Raw genomic sequence first — 18,984 nt, 5'->3', positions numbered from 1 at the left:
TAGACTATATTTCCCATGCTGTACATTCCATCCCTATGACTCCTTTATTGCGTAACGGGAAGTTTGTACCTCTTAAGTTCCCTCCCCCTCTTTCACTTATCCCCCACTGTTCTCTGCTCTGGCAACCACCAGTTTGTTTGCTGTATCTATGAGTCTGTTTCTTTTTCATTGCTTGTTCACTTCTTTTCCTTTTCACATTCCACATTTAAGTGAAATCATAGGATATTTGCCTCTCTACTACTTATTTCACTTAGCCTAACCCCCTAGGTCCATCATGTTGCTGCAAGTGGCAAGATTTTACTTTTTTTCATGGCTCAGTGATATTCACATCTTCCATTCATGTATCTATGGGCACTTAGGTGGCTTCCATATTTTGGCTATTGTGAATAATGCTGCAATGAACATAGGGGTGCATATATATATTTTTTTTCTTTTTAAAAAAATTGATTGAAATATAGTTGATTTACAATATTGTGTTAGCTTCAGGTGTACAGCAAAGTGATTCACTTATATATATGTAAATATATGTATTCTTTTTTTTTTTTTTAAAAGGTTTTTATTTATTTATTTATTTATTTAATTTATGGCTGTGTTGGGTCTTCGTTTCTGCGCGAGGGCCCTCTCTAGTTGTGGCAAGCGGGGGCCAATCTTCATCGCGGTGCGTGGGCCTCTCACTATCGTGGCCTCTCTTGTTGCGGAGCACAGACTCCAGACGCGCAGGCTCAGTAATTGTGGCTCACGGGCCTAGTTGCTCCGCGGCACGTGGGATCCTCCCAGACCAGGGCTCGAACCCGTGTCCCCTGCATTGGCAGGCAGATTCTCAACCACTGCGCCACCAGGGAAGCCCTATATGTATTCTTTTTTTACATTCTCTTCTGTTATAGGTTATTACAAGATACTGAGTATAGTTCCCTGTGCTATACAGTAGGTCCTTGTTAGTTATCTATTTTATATATAGTAGTGTGTATATTTTAATGCTGAACTCCCAATTTATCCCTTCCCCTCCTTTGATAACCGTAAGTTTGTTTTCTGTGTCTGTGAATCTATTTCTTTTTTGTAAATAAGTTCATTTGTATAATATTTTTTAGATTCCTTATATATAAGTGATATCATATGATGTTTGTCTTTCTTCATTTGTATCATTTTTTTAGATTCCTCATATAAGTGATATCATATGATATTTATCTTTCTCTGTCTGGCTTACTTCACTTAGTATGAGCATATATCTTTTCGAATTAGCATTTTTGTTTTCTTTGGATAGATATCCAGGAGTGGAATTGTTGGATCATATGGTAGTTCTATTTTTAATTTTTTGAGGTATCTCCATACTGTTTTCCATAGTGCCTGCACCAGTTTGCATTTCTACCAACAGTTCATGAGGGTTCGCTTCTCTGCACATCCTCGCCAACATTTGTTATTTGTGGTCTTTTTGATGATAGCCATTCTGATAGTTGTGAGGTGATAAATCATTATGGTTTTGATTTGCATTTCCCTGTTGATTAGTAATGTTGAGCATCTTTTCATGTGTGTGTTGGCCATCCCTAAGTCTTCTTTAAAAAATGTTTATTAGGGTCATCTGCCCATATTTTAGTCTTGTTATTTGTTTTTCTGATGTTGGGTTGTATAAGTTCTTTGCATATTTTGAATATGAACCCCTTATTAGATATATCATTTGCAAATATCTTCTCCCATTCAGTAGGTGGCCATTTCATTTTGTCAATAGTTTTCTTTACTGGGCAAAAGCTTTTTAGTTTGATGTAGTCCCATTTGTTCATTTTTACTTTTGATTCCCTTGCCTGAGGAGAGAGATCGAAAAAAATATTGCTAAGATCATTGTCAAAGAGCATACTGCTTATGTTTTCTTTTAGGAGTTTTACGGTTTCAGGTCTTCCATTTAATTCCTTAATCTATTTTGAATTTATTTTTGTATATCCTGTGAAAAGGAGGTCCAGCTTGATTCTTTTGTATGTAGCTGTCCAGTTTTCCTAACACCATTTATGGAAGAGGCTGCATTTACTCCATTGTATATTCCTGAATCCTTTGTTGGAGAGTAAATGAACATATAAGTGTGGGTACATTTCTGGGCTCTCTAGTCTGTTCCATTGGGCTATGTGTTTGTTTGTTTGTTTGTTTGTTTTGCCAGTATCATACTGTTTTGATACTATTAGTTTGAAATCAGGGAGTGTGATGCCTCCAGTTTTGTTCTTCTTTTTAAGATTGTTTTGGATATTTGGTGTATTTTGTGTTTCCCTAAAAATCTTAGAATGGTTTGTTCTAGTTCTGTGAAAAATGCCATTGGTATTTTGATAGGGATTGCTTTGAATCTGTAGATTGCCTGGGGTAGTTTGGTCATTTTAACAGTATTAATTCTTCCAATCCATGAGCACAGAATAACTTTTCATTTGTTTGTGTCATCTTCATTTTTTTTCATTAATGTCTATAGTTTTCTGAGTATAAGTCTTTTATATCCGTAGTTAGATTTATTTCCGATGCAATTGTATATGGGATTGTTTTCTTAATTTCCCTTTCTGATAGTTCATTCTCATTGTGTGTATAGGAACACAATGTATTTCTGTATTTTAATTTTGTATCTGCAACTTTACTAAGTTCATTTATTAGTTCTAATATTTTTTTGGTGGCATCTTTAGGATTTTCTTTATATATATCATGTCATCTGCAAACAGTGACAGTTTTACGCCTTCCTCTCCAATTTGGATTCCCTATATTTCTTTGTCTTGTATGGCTAGGACTTCAAATACTATATTGAATAAAAATGACAAAAGTGGGCATCCTTGTCTTGTTCCTGATCTTAGAGAAAATGCTTCAGCTTTTCCCCATTGAGTATGATATTGGCTGTAGGTTTTTCATATAAGGCTGTTATTATGTTGAGGTATGTTCCCTCTAAACTCACTTTGTTCAGAGTTTTTATCATAAATTGATATTAAATTTTGTCAAAAGCTTTTTCTGCATCTATTGAGGTCATCATATGCTGTTTTTTTTCTTCAGTTTGTTAATGTGGTGTATCACATTGACTGATTTGTGAATATTGAGCCATCTTTGCATCCCTGAGATAAACCGTGGTGTATGATTCCTTTAATGTACTGTTGAATTCAGTTTGCTAATATTTTGTTGAGGATTTCTGCATTTATGTTCATCAGTTATACTGGCCTGTAATTTTCTTTTGTGGTATCTTTGGTTTTTGTATCAGGGTGGTGCTGGCCTTGTAGAACAGGTTCAGAAGCATTCTTTCCCTTCAGTTTTTTAGAATAGTTTGAGACGTAGGGGCATTTACTCTTCTTTAAGTGTTTGGTAGAATTCATCTCTGAAGCTGTCTGGTCCTGGACTTTTGTTTGTTGGGAGATGGGTTTTTTTGTTTATTTGGTTTTTTTACTGATTCAATTTCATTACTGGTAATCAGTCTGTTGGTATTTTCTATTTCTTCCTGGTTCAGTTTTGGGAGATTGTACATTTCTAGGAATTTGTCCTTTTCTTCTAGGTTTTCCTTTTTATAGCCATATAATTGTAGTAATCTCTTATGATTCTTTATATTTCTTTGGTTTCGATTTTAACTTCTTTTTTATTTATGATTTTATTGATTTGGGCCAGGTCCTCTCTCTCTGTCTCTTTTTTTTTTTCTTGATGAGTCTGGCTAACGGTTTATCAATTTTGTTTATCTTTTCAGAGAACCAGCTCTAAGTTTTATTGATCTTCTCTATTGATTTTTTAGTCTCTGTTTCATTTATTTCTTCTCTGATCTTTATGATTTCTTTCCTTCTACTAATTTTGGGTTTTGCTTGTTCTTCTTTTTGTGGTCCTTTAGATATAAGGTTAGGTTGTTTATTTGAGATTTTTCTTGTTTCGTGAGGTATGCTTGTATTGCTATATAATTCCCTTTTAGAACTACTTCTGCTTGCATCCCATAGAATTTGGGTTCTTTTCTTTGTGTTTTCATTTATTTCCAGGTATTTTTAAAATTTCTGCTTTGATTTCTTCAGTGACCCATTGGTTATTTAGTACATATTGTTTAGCCTGCACATATTTGTGTTTTTTTGCAGTTTTTTTCTTCAAGTTGATTTCTAGTCCCATAGCATTACGGTAGGAAAAGATGCTTGATATGATTTCAGTCTTTTTAAATTTATTGAGACTTGTTTTGTGGCCTAGCCTGTGATCTGTCCTGGAAAATGTTCCATGTGCACTTGAAAGAAATATGTATTTTGCTGCTTTTGGATAGAAAGTGATACACACACACACACACACACACACACACATATCTATTAAGTCCATCAGATTCATTGTGTCTTTTAAGGCCAGTGTTTTCATATTGATTTTCTGTCTGAATGATCTGTCCATTGATGTAAATTGAGTGTTAAAGTTCCCTAGTATTATTGTGTTGCTGTCAATTTCTTTTTGTATGTTTGTTAATATTTGCTTTATGTATTCAGGTGTTCCTATGTTGCGTGCATATGTATTTATAATTGTTATATCTTCTTGCTGGATTGATCCCTTTATCACTATGTAATGTCCTTCCTTGTCATTTGTTACAGTCTTTGTTTAAAGTCTATTTTGTCTGATATAAGTATTGCTACTCCAGCTTTCTTTTCTTTTCCATTTGCATGGAATACCTGTTTTCATCCCCTCACTTTCAGTCTGTTTGTGTCTTTAGATCTGAAGTGAGTCTCTTGTAGGTAGCATATAGGTAGATTTTGTTTTATTATCCGTTCAGGTACTCTATGTCTTTTGGTTGGAACATTTAGTCTCTTTACATTTAAAGTAATTATTTATGGTGTGTGCTTATTGCTGTTTGTTTATGGGTGCTTATTTTGTAGTTCTTTTTTGTTCCTTTTTTTTGTTCCCTTCTCTTATGATTTGATGACTATCCTTTAGCGTTATGTTTGGATTATTTTCTTTTTTTTCAGTATGTATCTATTATAGATTTTTGGTTCGTGGTTAATGTGAGGGGGGTGTGTGTGTGTGTGTGTGTGTGTATATAAAATTATTTTAAGTTGATCTCTTAACTTTTTATTTCTCATTTATTGATCAAATATGGATTTATTTTGTTATTATGAGTATATATTCCTATATATATATTATAAATATATATACAGACACACACATACACACATATAAAACATTAATCTGTTGTATTTTTCTTTTTTCCAATGTTACTTTCTTGAGAAGATGATCTCTTAACTTTGAAAGCATTTTAACATCCCTACATTTTTACTACTCTCTCCACATTCAGTGTTTTTTATATAATATTTTGCATCTTTTTGTTTTATGTATCCCTTACCTACTTACTGTGGACATAGATGATTTTACTACTTTTGTCTTTTAACCTTCCTACTAGTTTTATGAGTGGTTGATCTACTACCTTTACTTTATTTGCCTTTACCAATGAGATTTTTCCTTTCATAAATTTTATTTTTCTAGTTGTGATCTTTTTTCCACCAGAGACATCTCTTTAACATTTCTTGTACAGCATAGTGGTGCTGAACTCTTAGCTTTTGCTAGTCTGTAAAACTCTATCTCTCCTTCAAATGAATGATAGCCTTGCTGGGTAGAGTATTTTTTCCTTTTATCATTTTGAATATATCCTGCTACTCCCTTCTGTTCTGCAGAATTTAAGCTGACAGTCTTATGGGAGTTCCTTTGTATATAACTAATTGCTTCTCTTTCGCTTTAATATTCTCTCCTTATCTTCAATTTTTTTCCATTTTAATTACAATATGTCTTTTTATGGACCTCAATCTGTTGATCTTGTTTGGGGCTCTCCATGCTTTCTGGACCTGGATATCTATTCCTTTCCCAGTTTAGGGAAGTATTCAGCTATTGTCACTTCAAATAATTTCTCTGCCATTTTCTCTCTCTCTTCTCCTTCTGGGGTCTCTATATGAGAATGTTAGTATGCTTGATGTTGTCTCAGAGTTCTCTTAAATTGAACTCATATCTTACAGTTTTCTTTTTCCTTTTTTTTTGTTCAGCTCGTGTTATTTTTCACTACACTGTTTTCCAGTTCACTGATCTATTCCTCTGTATCATCTAATCTACTGTTGAATTCTTGTATTGTAATTTTCATTTCAATTTTTGTATTCTTCATCTCTTTAATTCTTCTTTATATTTTCTAACTCTTTGTTAAACTCACTGTGCTTATCCTTTCCTCTTCTGAGTTTGTTGAGCATCTTTATGATCATTACCTTGAATGCTTTATCTGATAGATTGCATATCTCCACTTGGCTTAATTCTTCTGAGATTTTATCTTGTTCCTTCATTTGGAACATATTCCTTTGTTGCCTCATTTTGCCTAATTTTTTGTTTTTATTTGTATGTTTAGGTGGGTTGATTATGTTTCCTGATCTTGGAGAAGTGTCCTTACATAGGAACATATTATTAGATCTAGCAGCACCCTCCCCTCTGGTTAACAGAGCTATATCTTCTAGGGGTGCCCCCTGTGTGGTCTGAGTGGGCTCTTCTGTTGTGGTGAGTCCAACTACTATGGGTGCTCAGGTAGGTGGGGCCAGTTTCTGGCTGGTTGGCCTCCTGGACCTCCTATGCAGAGGCTGCAGCTCCCTGGTGGCCAAGGCTGGGTCATGGCATGGCTGACTGCACAGTCTGGGGATTTCTGGGACTGGTTCTAGCCCACTGGTGGGTGGGGCTGGGTCCTGGCAGGCTGACTTCAGGCCTGGGAGGTCTTGGGGCAGTTGACTGCAGAGCTTAGGGTTTTGGAGCTGGTGCCGACCTGCTGGTTGGCAGTGCCAGGTCCCTGGGTGGCTGGCTGTGTGCCTGAGAGTCCCGTGGCAGCTGACTATGGGCCTGAGGGGTTCCCAGGACTAGTGCCAACCTGCTGATAGGTGCAGCTGAATCCTAGTGCTAATTGGCTAGATGGAGAACTCCAAAATGGTACTTGCCAGCACCAATGTCCTCGTGGTAGAATATGCTACCCAAAATGGCTGTCAGCAGCATCTTTGTGCCCAGGGGGAGTCCCAGTTACCTTCTGCCTCTCTGGGAGACTCTCCAAGATGAGCAAGTGGGTCTGACCCAGGCTCTTTTCAATTTACTGTGTGCTGGGTCTCCAAGTGTGTGAGACTTCGCATGCACTCTTTAAGGGTGGAATCTCTGTTCCTACAGCCCTCTTGCTCTCCCACTATAGAAGCCGCACTGGCTTTCAAAGCCGGATGTTCTGGGGGCTCATCTTCCCAGTGCAGTACCCCCAGGCTGGAGAGACCAATGAGGGGCTTGGACCCCTTGCTCCATGAGGAGAACCTCTGCAATTGTGATTATCCTCCTGTTTTTTGGTCCCTTATCCGGCAGTGTGGGTCTTGACTATATCACATTCTACAACCCTCCTGTCATCTCATTGTGGTTCTTCTTTTATGTCTTTAGTTGTGGAATATCTTTTCTGCTAGTCTTCAGATCATTCTCATAGATAGTTGTTCTGTAAATAGTTGTAATTTTGGTATGCCCATGGGAGGAGGTGAGTTCAGGGTCTTCCCTGGGAAGAATCTTGATCTCTGCAATTTTGATCAATCCCTGGGCTGATTCTTATTATGGTGTCTCAGGATTAGTTACATTTGGAGTTAACCTTGGTTTCTTTGTTCAGAATCAGTTCTCTGCTCTTTCTGCTTTCTTACTTCTTTGTTCTTGGTCACTTGCCATGTTAACTTTCCTCAGATCCCCTTGTATAGTCCTTGGAGTTCTGCCTTATGAGAGTATTAAGAACTTAAGTAGCTTGTTCACCAATCTCCATGGGCAACTTGTCATTGAAACACACTTGGGAACATTGCATGTGTAGGACTGGGTATAGTTTTCTAGAAAAAATGACTGGATTCGTGGCCAGAAAAACTGGGTTTTGTGATGGTGGTAACCAGGTGAAGGTTCAAACATCTTGTGTAACATTTTCTTCATTTAATTAATTAGTTAATCAAATTAATATTTATTGAACCTTAGGCACTTGAGATACAGCAGATAAATAGAAATCCCAGGCTCATGAAGCTTACACTCTAGTGGGGAAGATAAATAAAAAGGCTAATTGGCATATATGATATGTGAGGTAACTAAGAAAAAAATACGAAGCAAAGAAGGAGTATAGGGGCTTCCCTGGTGGCGCAGTGGTTGAGAATCTGCCTGCTAATGCAGGGAACACGGGTTCGAGCCCTGGTCTGGGAAGATCCCACATGCCACGGAGCAACTAGGCCTGTGAGCCACAACTACTGAGCCTGCGCGTCTGGAGCCTGTGCTCTGCAACAAGAGAGGCTGCAATAGTGAGAGGCCCGTGCACCGCGATGAAGAGTGGCCCCTGCTTGCCACAACTAGAGAAAGCCCTCGCACAGAAACGAAGACCCAACACAGCCAAGAATAAATTAATTAATTAATTAAAAAAAAATTTCCCCCATATCTTTAAAAAAAAAAAAAGAAAAAAGAAGGAGTATACATATTAGGGTTCAGAGGTGATGAAATTGTGACTAGGCAGTGAGGAAAGAAGGTGACTATTGAAGTGAAGGCCTGGAGGGAGTTTTGCATATTGTTTTTTTTTTTTAATTTTTATTTATTTATTTACTTATTTATTTATTTATGGCTGTGTTGGGTCTTCGTTTCTGTACGAGGGCTTTCTCTAGTTGTGGCAAGCGGGGGCACTCTTCATCGCGGTGCGCGGGCCTCTCACTATCGCGGCCTCTCCTGTTGCGGAGCACAGGCTCCAGACGCGCAGGCTCAGTAGTTGTGGCACACGGGCTTAGTTGCTCCACGGCATGTGGGATCTTCCCAGACCAGGGCTTGAACCCGTGTCCCCTGCATTGGCAGGCAGATTCTCAACCACTGCGCCACCAGGGAAGCCCCGCATATTGTTATTGGTCTTGTAAAACAGATAATTTATTGCTAAAATGGAGTGGAAGAAGTCATGAGTATTGTGTAGATAGCTGATAAATGAGATAAGGTGTGTAAAGTGTTCTATAAACTCTAAAGTGACTCCATGCTGTAATTTTTTCTCCAACGTGTACTGTACGATGGAATTTCTATTCTTAATTTTCAAGTCTCAAATTGAGTTAATGTCCAAGACAGTGATCATTATAGTGTGGTCTCTGGACCAGCAACATCATTTGGGAACTTGTTTAAAATGTAATTTCTAGGGTGCCATATAGACCCAATGAATCATAAACTCTGTAGGTGGAACCCAGCAATCTGTTTTAACAAGTCACCCAGGGGATTCTCATGTACTCTGAAGTGTGGGAACTGATGGTCTAGAATAAATTCTATAATTTAAAGTATTTCCTTGGCGGGAATTTAGCCATTTTAGGAGGGGCTATTAAAACTTCTGATTTGACCGAGCAAGATAACCAAATTCTTTTTTTAATGAATTAATTAAAATCATTAAAAAATTTTTCTTGGGCTAACATTAGTTTATAACATTATAAGTTTCATGTGTACAACATTATATTTCTACTTCTGTATATACTACAGTGTGCTCACCACCAAAAATTTAGTTTCCATCCATCACCATACAGTTCATCCCCTTTATACATTTCACACTCCCTGGCCCCTCTCCCCTCTGGTAACCACTAGTACTCTGTTTTTGTTTGGTTTGTTCATTTATAATTATTTTATATTCCACGTGTGAGTGAAATCATACAGTATTTGTCTTTCTCCATCTGACTTATTTCACTTAGCATAATACCCTCAAGGTCCATCCATGTTGGTGCAAATGGCAAGATTTCATCTTTTTTTATGACTGAGTAGTATTCTGCCATATATGTATGTCATATCTTCTTTATACATTCATTGGTTAATGGGCACTTAGGTTGTTTCCATATCTTGGATATTATAAATAATGCTGTGAAGAACGTAGGGGTGCATATATCTTTTCAAATTAGTGGAGTTTTCACATTTTTTGGATAAATATCCAGAAGTGGGATACCTGGATCATATGATAGTTCTATTCTTAATTTTTCTGAGGAATCTCCATACTTTTTTCCACAGTGGCTGTACCATTTTACATTCCCTTTTATCCACGTCCTCGCCAACACTTGAATAACCAACTTCTTATTATATTTTAATGTGTGCTATTCAGGATGTCTTTAAAAGGTGTGAGTTTTCAGATTTTGCCAGTAATTTAGAATGCATGTATCACTTCCACTTATTTTTGAGTTTTGTCTGATCTTTTCTTTTTTTCCCAATTTGAGATGCATATCTTATTTTTTCAAAATAGTACTTAAAGCTTTCAAAGTTTCATTTCCTGCCACCTTCAGTGTTGAAATATAGTGTATAATGTTGGAATTGATATTTATATAGAGGTTTCAAGGTAAGTGATATTTATATAGAAACTTTAAGACAATATGGAAACTTTAAGACACTGGATTTGCATTTGGTGAAGAAAGTTTATTATGAAGAGGAAAATTATTTTGTAATAATTATTGCTGGGATATAATTACTTTTCCACATATAATATGCAATCAGTTTTAAAGCAATCTATGTGTTTCTTAAGCTTTGGCATTATTCTGTGAAAGTATGTAATTATTTTTGTTCTCTATCAGTGCTTTTCATCACTTTGCATATCATGGCACACATAGAAATGATAATGTTTGTACAGTCCACTGGGGTAAATGGAGAAGGTAGCTCAAGGCTGAGGGCAACCCAACCTGGTTTCAGCCCCACTTCCTTCATCCCCCCAAGAGCCAATAGGATGCTCAGTATCTTCACACATCTATAACTTATTCCCAACTCACTAGTGAGCCTTAGCTCTATATAAGTATGGTTATTTTAGGAAGTTGTTTTAAATATTAGAATGAAATTTAACTTTCATTCTTATTTTGGAGGACATTATTTTAAAATGCATTTCTGCAAAAAATACTCCTTTCACATGGATGACGGTTACATTCCACTAGTTTACTCTGTGAATGAGACTTTAATATGAAAACCTCAACAAATGGTTAATAAATGTGAAAAATTGGAAATGGTATATATTTTAAATTAAAAAAATTAATGATCTTTAAGTTGCCAATGAAATATAAATTAAATATGTAGTTTAAATACTTTCCTGTGAATTTGGATTATTTTAATAGTATGTGTCTTTTTGCAAGATTATGAGAATGTGCTTTCATTTATACAAGTAACATTTAAAAAATCTTGTAGTTAATTTCAGAAAGATCCTGTTATCAAAAGGAATATATCTGAATGTATTGGAGTTAATGCAGAAGCATATACATTCTCCTGAAGTGGCTGAAAGTGGCTGTAAAATGCTAAATCATCTTTTTGAAGGAAGGTAATACATATTTCTGAATTTATGTAGAATATATTAATTGGACCAGGTAGAATATCAATATTTTGAGCATAATTTTAAGAATAAAAGGAAAAACAAGGCATTTGAAGAGTGAAACATTTTGCAATATAATTTCATGTAGTGATACATAGACTTATTTTATCTACATATTGAAAGGGATGATAGAGAAAGTAGAAATACGTTGAAGGTTTGCTTTTGTGCTTAATGCTTGGTGTTGACTATGTTTTGAAAAAAATGGCAGTTATATAGAACATAACCTTAAACAATTTTTGAGATTATTGTGTTATGTGAAAGGTATAAAAGATAAAATCAGGATATGGCTTCTAATTGTTATTTTTAAGTTTACCTTAAATTGTGATTTTTATGGTCCTGGCAGTGTATGAACCTTTATATACGAGGCAAAACGCAGTGGAATAACTGACAGTTTAAGATTTTGTACATTCTGGGCAATTAATGTTTCTGGCTGTTTTCTCATATATTAAATATGTAAATTTCCAGTCCTGGGGATTCAAAGTTAACTATGACAATGTGCCTGCCCTTAAAAATCTCCCTGTCTAGTTGGGGAGACTAATTTATAAACAGATAATTATAATACAGTGTGATAATTCAGTGGCAGGATGTGTAAAATCATAGGGTCTTGGTGAACCAAGCTAGGGCGACCAAAGGAGAGAGGCTACAAAGAGGGGATGTGTTTAACCTGGGACTTTAAAGTGGAAAAAAGGGACTATATGTCAGTAACCACAGACCCATGCGAAGTGAGGACACAGTTATGATATGCGGAAGTTTTAGTCAGTAGGGCACTGTGTAAAGCAAGGGCTGCCTCTATTAAAGTTTGTAGGACCTACTGAAATCTACATTTATTTGTATGTAAAAGAAAGTGTAGCTAAAATACCTTAGAGAAACCAAGACTTTAGTGCAAATAAAACTAATTAAGAATACCATATAAGAAGTCTAGTGGTGTTAATCTGGAAGAGGCAGGTAGTTATACAATAAACAGCTCTCTGGACTTGGCGGTCAGAGTTTGCATTCCAGCTCTGGCTCTGTCACGTTCCAGTGATAGGACCTTGATGTTTAACCTCTGTCAGCCTAAATTCTGTACCTGGAAAATGCAAATAATAACACCTACTTTCCAGGGTTGCTGCCAGTGACCCATGTATAGATCAGAAGGAAGTTGTTAGTTCTGGGAAACTAAATAAAAGAATTCCCAGTTTACTGTAAATTTAACTTCTTGACGTCAAAGTTTAACTAAATTAGAATTTAAATTGTGTATGCTCATACTACCAAATTCACATCAGCCTTTTCTGATAAAATAGTTCTGTTTTCTCGCACTTGTTTCAAATTGGTGTTTGTATTGGAATCAGGTTGTACTTTTAATAAGCATTTCAATATTTTATCTCTAGTAACACTTCCCTGGATACAATGGCAGCAGTGGCCCCCAAAATACTAACAGTTATGAGAAGTCATGAGACGTCAGTGTCAGTGCAGCTGGAGGCACTTCGAGCTATTTTACATTTTATAGTTCCAGGTAAGTTACATAATTGATTGTGGGAAGAGATGTCATTTTAAGTGGATTTTTTGACTTTTCATGAGATATCAAGTTTCTAGGCAAAAATTAAAGGACCAGTTTCTGCCAACCAAATGTAATCTTTTCACTAGCCCAAAAATTAAAATAGAGGGAAAATGATGATGTGGAAGAGTCAGATAAATTTAGATTAAAATTTAATAAGAAACATCAATAATTTATTTCCAGAAAAAATAACTGCAACATAGTGTGGAGCTTTACCTCCAAGGAGAGTGTCATCTCTGCTGTTTCTTTTCTATTTCTGTTGACCTTACCAAGTCCAAGTTTTTTTGTTTGTTTTTTTCCTGTCTGAATTATAATAATACCCAACTAATTTTCACACTTCCTCTTTTGCCTCTTTCCAGTCCTTCTTTTACTCTGCGGTTGAATTAATCTTTCTCAAATATAACCATGTGGCTTTTACTAATGAGCCACGATAGTGTCCATCCTCCCCACATTTACTTCCTGCTTACATCTGTTATGACCTTATTTTTCCTCCAAAGCCCATTTAAAACACCTGCTCCCCCATTCATTCAGCACGTATTTATTAAGTGCCTCTTATGTTCTATATATTGTGATGACTGCAAAGGTCTGAAAGACAAGTAAAAAAAGACATGACTGTACTATTTATAAGAGCCTAGAGGTAGACAGATAGTTAATTACCAGACAGTTGCGAGGAGCTATTATAGATACATGTATTATAAAAGGCTATGAGAGTATTGATGGAGGCACAGATAATTTATTCAAAATAGTAGGTCAGAGATTGTGATATTTGAACTTGATGGGTGAATAAGGCTGACCTGGTAAAAAGGCCAGGAAGGACATTTCAAGCAGAAAGAGAAAGTGCACATGGTGTGGGGTGAGTGGAGCATGGTATGTGAGGAAAGCAGTCCTGGGGATAAATGTGGAAGGACAGGCAGAGGCTGAGAGGGAAGGGCCTTGAACACAACGCTGAGCAGTTTGTGCTTTTTTTTAACACAAGTCAATTCAAATTTATTTAAGGTGTTTCAAAATTGCAGTGTCATAACCAAATCTGCAATTTACAACAGTAGCACTGTGGTGTGGAGAATGATTGGTGGGAGGGGAGCCTCCTGCAGGGAGATTAGGCTGGAGGCTGTGATAGGTGAGACATGGTGGGGGCCCAGTAAAGAAAACAGAGGAGAGGATGGATGTGGGAGATGTTTAGGAGGTTCATTTGACGTGACTTTCTGACTACTGAATATCAGGGATGTTATTATTATTTTGCTCTGTAAAAGTCCCAATTCTTTGAAGCCCATTGTTTTTGGCCCTTTTTAAATGAAATCTTCCTAAGTCTACCATTATCTGTAGTCATATTGGTATTTTATATTTCTGAGTATAAGAGTATTCTCTGTGTAAGAGTATAGATTTTTTCAAGGAGAGGGCTTTCTTTAGTCATGCCTTTTTTTTTTTTTTTTTAAACCCCCTGGTAACTTGAACAAAAATAACTATTCAATAAATTTTGAATTGAATCATGATGTCCCATTCATAGTTGTCACGCAACTTAAGAGATATAATTTAACAGACATAGTTTTGCTTGAAAATATTATTGTGAATTTTTTAAACTTTGTAGATTGTAAAAAACAAAACAAAATCCTTTTGATTACCCTTAAAGGTGTCAGCCTTCTTCTTCTGAGAGTGGATTTGAGTTTTAAAGATAACCAAAAGACATTCAGAATCGTCTGTTAGTTAATAACACTCTTTTAGTTCAAAAATAAGTTTTGAATGTAGAATTTCTTTTCTTTCATTGTTCTGAGATTGAGCCTGAAGCGACATTGATAGTCAGTAATAATTTAGATGTATGAAATGATGTATTTAAATGTTTTTTATAATAATGTTTAGGTGTATTAAACAGGTGCCCTTGAAAATAATTTTATAACTTTATGGTGGTACTTTATGTATGGAAACATATTAATAGACATATTTTATAAGCATATCAACATATAAATACATTTCTCTATTAGGTAAAGGCTTAACCATCTACTTCACTCTATGCTAACCTACTATATTACCGTACCATACCACACGATACCATACTCTACCATGCTGTAACTGTACCATACTATATCATTCTATATTATATCATTCTGTATGTCAATGAGTAACTATAATATCAGTACCCCAGTAGTTTTGAGGTTGAATATGATTCTGGTTTTGACATGCTGAAGTAGGTACTTATGTTTAGATGTACATGTATTAATTTATTAACTAGACCAAATTCAGATTATTAATTGTAACAAAGATGTGCATTATAGCAAATTTGTATAATTTAATTCAGGGCCACATATTGCAGCTAGTATTATGTCTCTTAAGTTTCTTTCAATCTGGTACTGTTCACTTCCTCCTCTTTTTTATAACAATAACTTATTGAAGTGATTGAGCCTGTTGCTTTAAAAATAATAATAATAAAGATCTACTTATTTTAATAAAATATCATTTGACTTGTTCTGTCTTGATTTAGTGTCAGTTCTAGAGGAAAAAATTCTTTAGGAAAGGACATATGCATATTGGGAAGTGTGTAGAGGAAAGTGATTATGAATATAAAACCACATCCTTAAGAACAATAAGAGAAACTGAATTTGTTTAATTTGGAGAGGAGATAATGCAGGAGGTTATGAAAGCTATTAAAACTCACTCATTTATAGTTAGTAAGAAATGTGTAAAGCATTATTCAAAGTACTTTATGTATATAAACTTTTAAAATTCTTGTAGCAACCCATAAGGCAGATTCTACTTTTCCACCCCATTTTACAGATGATGAAACTGAGGCATAAGATATAGAGATTTTAAGGTCACAGCTTACGTAACGGAGCCAGGTTTTCACCCTAGGCAGCCTGAATCAGAGTGGGTGCTTTTTAAAGACACATTTGTGCAATAAGTGTATGTGGAACAACTGTTATACTAAAGCACTATGCTTGGAACTCTTGGTAACCTGGAGGTGATTAGGTCATGGATCCTGCCTTCAAAAAGTTTGCAGTTCAAACAATTTAAAGGACTATTATGTGGAAAGGAAATTATATCCATTCTGGATAGTAGAACCTCAAATGATATGACAAAGACCAGAGATGAACTTTTGGGAATATTCATTTGGTCTTAATATAAGAAAGACATTTAATAAGTCTCCTTACATATGGCATGAAGTTTTTACTCCTCAACAGGACTGCTTTTAATGGTCACATCTGCTTGTGATATAATGGGCAGCTTCAGAAATTAATGTGATCTTGGTCACTGAAAATGAGACACTGAGAGTTTAAGTAACTTGTCGAAGGTCATACAGCTGTAGTGAACCTGTTTGAATAAATTTTAAAATGAGGACTGAAAGTTCTAGGAGGGTGAAAATCGTGCCTGTCATATTCACTGTGGTATTCTCAGCATGCAGCAAAATCCCTTGCATGTAGTTGGCATTCAAATGTTTGTTAAGTAAATGAAAAGTTATATGCAGTCAACTTATAGTTTGTGTTAATACAAATTATTGAAGTGAAAGGTTATAAGGAATTGTTTATTAATAATTATTTCTATAGTCATAGGTTTTAGAAACGTTATTTATTCATAATAATTTTACTTATATGTTCTATTGTAGAACCAATATATATATATATTTTTTTAACCAATATTTTTTTTTTTTTTTTTTTTTAAGATTTTATTTATTTATTTTTTAATTGATTAATTGATTGATTGATTGATTGCTATGTTGGGTCTTCGTTTCTGTGCTAGGGCTTTCTCCAGTTGTGGCAAGCGGGGGCCACTCTTCATCACGGTGCGCGGGCCTCTCACTACCACGGCCTCTCCTGTTGCGGAGCACAGGCTCCAGACGCGCATGCTCAGTAATTGTGGCTCACGGGCCCAGCCGCTCCGCGGCATGTGGGATCCTCCCAGACCAGGGCTCGAACCCGTGTCCCCCGCATTAGCAGGCAGATTCCCAACCACTGCGCCACCAGGGAAGCCCTAACCAATATTTTTTGACTTCCTGTTTTCCCAACAGTTTTGGGTTAGTTCAGCTACAATGTAGCTGAATAAAGAATATGTATTCTTTAAGTTGCTTAATACTTTTATACAGCCTTAGAGGACTTTTAATAAAACTATATGCTCTTTACCATTATAATGCTGAAACTAAAAACTTTTTTTTTCCAGTGTTATTCCAGCTGCTCTTTTATGTCTACATTTCATATCTGACCTTTTTATGTTGTAGTCCAAATAACTTTGATCTTTTCTCAAGTTGTCCATTGTTGCATAAAAATCTTCTAGCTTCTTGTAATGAGTACAGCCTATTCATACAAAAAAGAGATTGTTCCAGAAAATTCCTCCACCATAGTAACTTCTTGCTACTTTAAATTCAGTGAACATCCGCACACACTGTATTTATTTTACATTCAGTGATGAACTGTTTTTAGAAATTTCTTAAAGCTAAGAGTTATTTCTTTGGTAAGGAGCCATGGATTAGAAAAAGGTATAACATATATATGTATTGTTGGGTTAATTATAATCATTCCTAGTAAGGGACAGTCTATTCAGCCCAAATCTTTATGAGAAAAACATTTGTCTATTTGTTTATTTTTACATTTAGGCATCCCAGAAGAATCCAGGGAAGATACTGAATATCAGCATAAGCTAAATATGGTTAAAAAACAGTGTTTCAGGAATGATATTCACAAATTGGTCCTAGCGGCTTTGAACAGGGTACGTATAATATAGGTTTTCTGCCTTTATACTCTTAACTAGAATATAAAATTGGGGAAGTAGGGGGGCTTTTATTAGCTTAAGTTTTCCATGTTCCGTTTACTATGATAGTAGGAAGTTACATGTTTAGAGACATGAGATAACAGTAGGGATGTAGGGGGTAAAGAAATGTGCCATTCCAGCTAAGAGAAGTGCACCGTCAACTACGGACTTTGACAGGCTCTTTTGATAAATCCATTCGAGTCTGTTCAATCAGAAAGAGAACTCTAGATGTGCAGCTAAGCCTCACGAGCGATGTCAGGGGCCATGACTGCTATTTTCTCTTTCTGTCCTCCTGGCTGCTTGTCTTTCTTTTCTGGTCCCAGGCTGAAAGGTTCAGTACATGAAGACACACAGGGCACACATTGAAGTCTTTTTTGATTCCCTGTGCTTGTTTTCATTTTACTCCTTAGGGATACCCTCTGAAATGGCTCAGTGTGCATTGTTTTCTTCCAATGTTAGGTATTTACCTATCTATGTACATTTGCAATAATATAATTAATAAATTAATAATCATACTACATCTGAAAAAGGAGAAGAGGAGCATTATTTTTATATTGTGCAGTGCAAAAGGTATTGATGGAATTAAGACGGTTTTGAAATTTAACATAAGATGAATTGGTTCTTTATAAAAGATAGAGTAGAGATGTAAAGATGTGAAGATTAAGTTAATGTTTTCATGAAAGGAAGAGAGTAGTCAAAGTAATTAATGGAAGTAATTCCTTGTGATTTAGTATACTTTGAAAAATGTCATGAATTAATTAGAAGAGCCTGCAGAGAGATCTTCAAAAATGCGATTTAAACTGAACTTTATAATGTAATTGTTTATGGTATATTTGAGTCATTTGTACTCAAACCTTAATATGATTCTTGAGTATAGCCATGGGTTGAATTTAATTCCAGAAATATTTGGTGAAAATAAGTATGTGGAAGGAACTGTGTTAGACACTGGGAAGACAAAAATGAATATGCTTTGTATCCTTCTGTAATGGATCTCATAATCTGGCTGGGCCATGCATAAAACATAAAACACATATTAGGTTGTTCTGTATTAGCACTTATGAGCTGCACTAGCTTTATGAACAGTACTTTAGGAACATAGAGGAGAGAGTAGTTAATTTTGTTCATGGTATGTGTTGGTGAGAAGCAAGAGGTACCAGAAAAGCCTTTTGGTAACTCTGATTCAGGTTATCCCATCTTTCCTAACATTACTGAATACGGGTGTGATAGAGTGGAAGGAGTGGCCAGTCAATGGAGAAGTACTGTGCTTACTGCCACCAGTACTGTGATGCCAAGAAGATCACTCTGCTCCCAGGTCTTACTTTCTTTTGCTATATAATCCCAGGAGAAGTGGTTGAGAACCTCCCTACCCCTTCCTTTATTTTCCATGCCACACTTGATTAATGACACACAACTTCTC

General features: G+C 35.8%; 1 protein-coding gene across 5 annotated transcripts in view; it reads left to right on the top strand.

Annotated features, from left to right (window-relative positions):
* Positions 1 to 18,984, top strand: part of LRRK2 (leucine rich repeat kinase 2) — a 142,756-nt gene that overhangs the window by 26,745 nt on the left and 97,027 nt on the right. For all 5 annotated transcript variants that reach the window (XM_057556675.1, XM_007168314.2, XM_007168313.2 and 2 more), the window contains 3 exons: positions 11,122 to 11,251; positions 12,670 to 12,794; positions 17,413 to 17,525. In XM_057556675.1, the coding sequence (XP_057412658.1) occupies positions 11,122 to 11,251; positions 12,670 to 12,794; positions 17,413 to 17,525 (368 nt within the window). The remainder of the gene's footprint in view (positions 1 to 11,121; positions 11,252 to 12,669; positions 12,795 to 17,412; positions 17,526 to 18,984) is intronic.

The sequence above is a fragment of the Balaenoptera acutorostrata genome, chromosome 11, assembly GCF_949987535.1.
Source record: "Balaenoptera acutorostrata chromosome 11, mBalAcu1.1, whole genome shotgun sequence".
NCBI classification, from domain to species: Eukaryota; Metazoa; Chordata; class Mammalia; order Artiodactyla; family Balaenopteridae; genus Balaenoptera; species Balaenoptera acutorostrata.
Note: the sequence above shows the minus strand (reverse complement) of the source record. Positions and strands in the feature narration are given on the sequence as shown.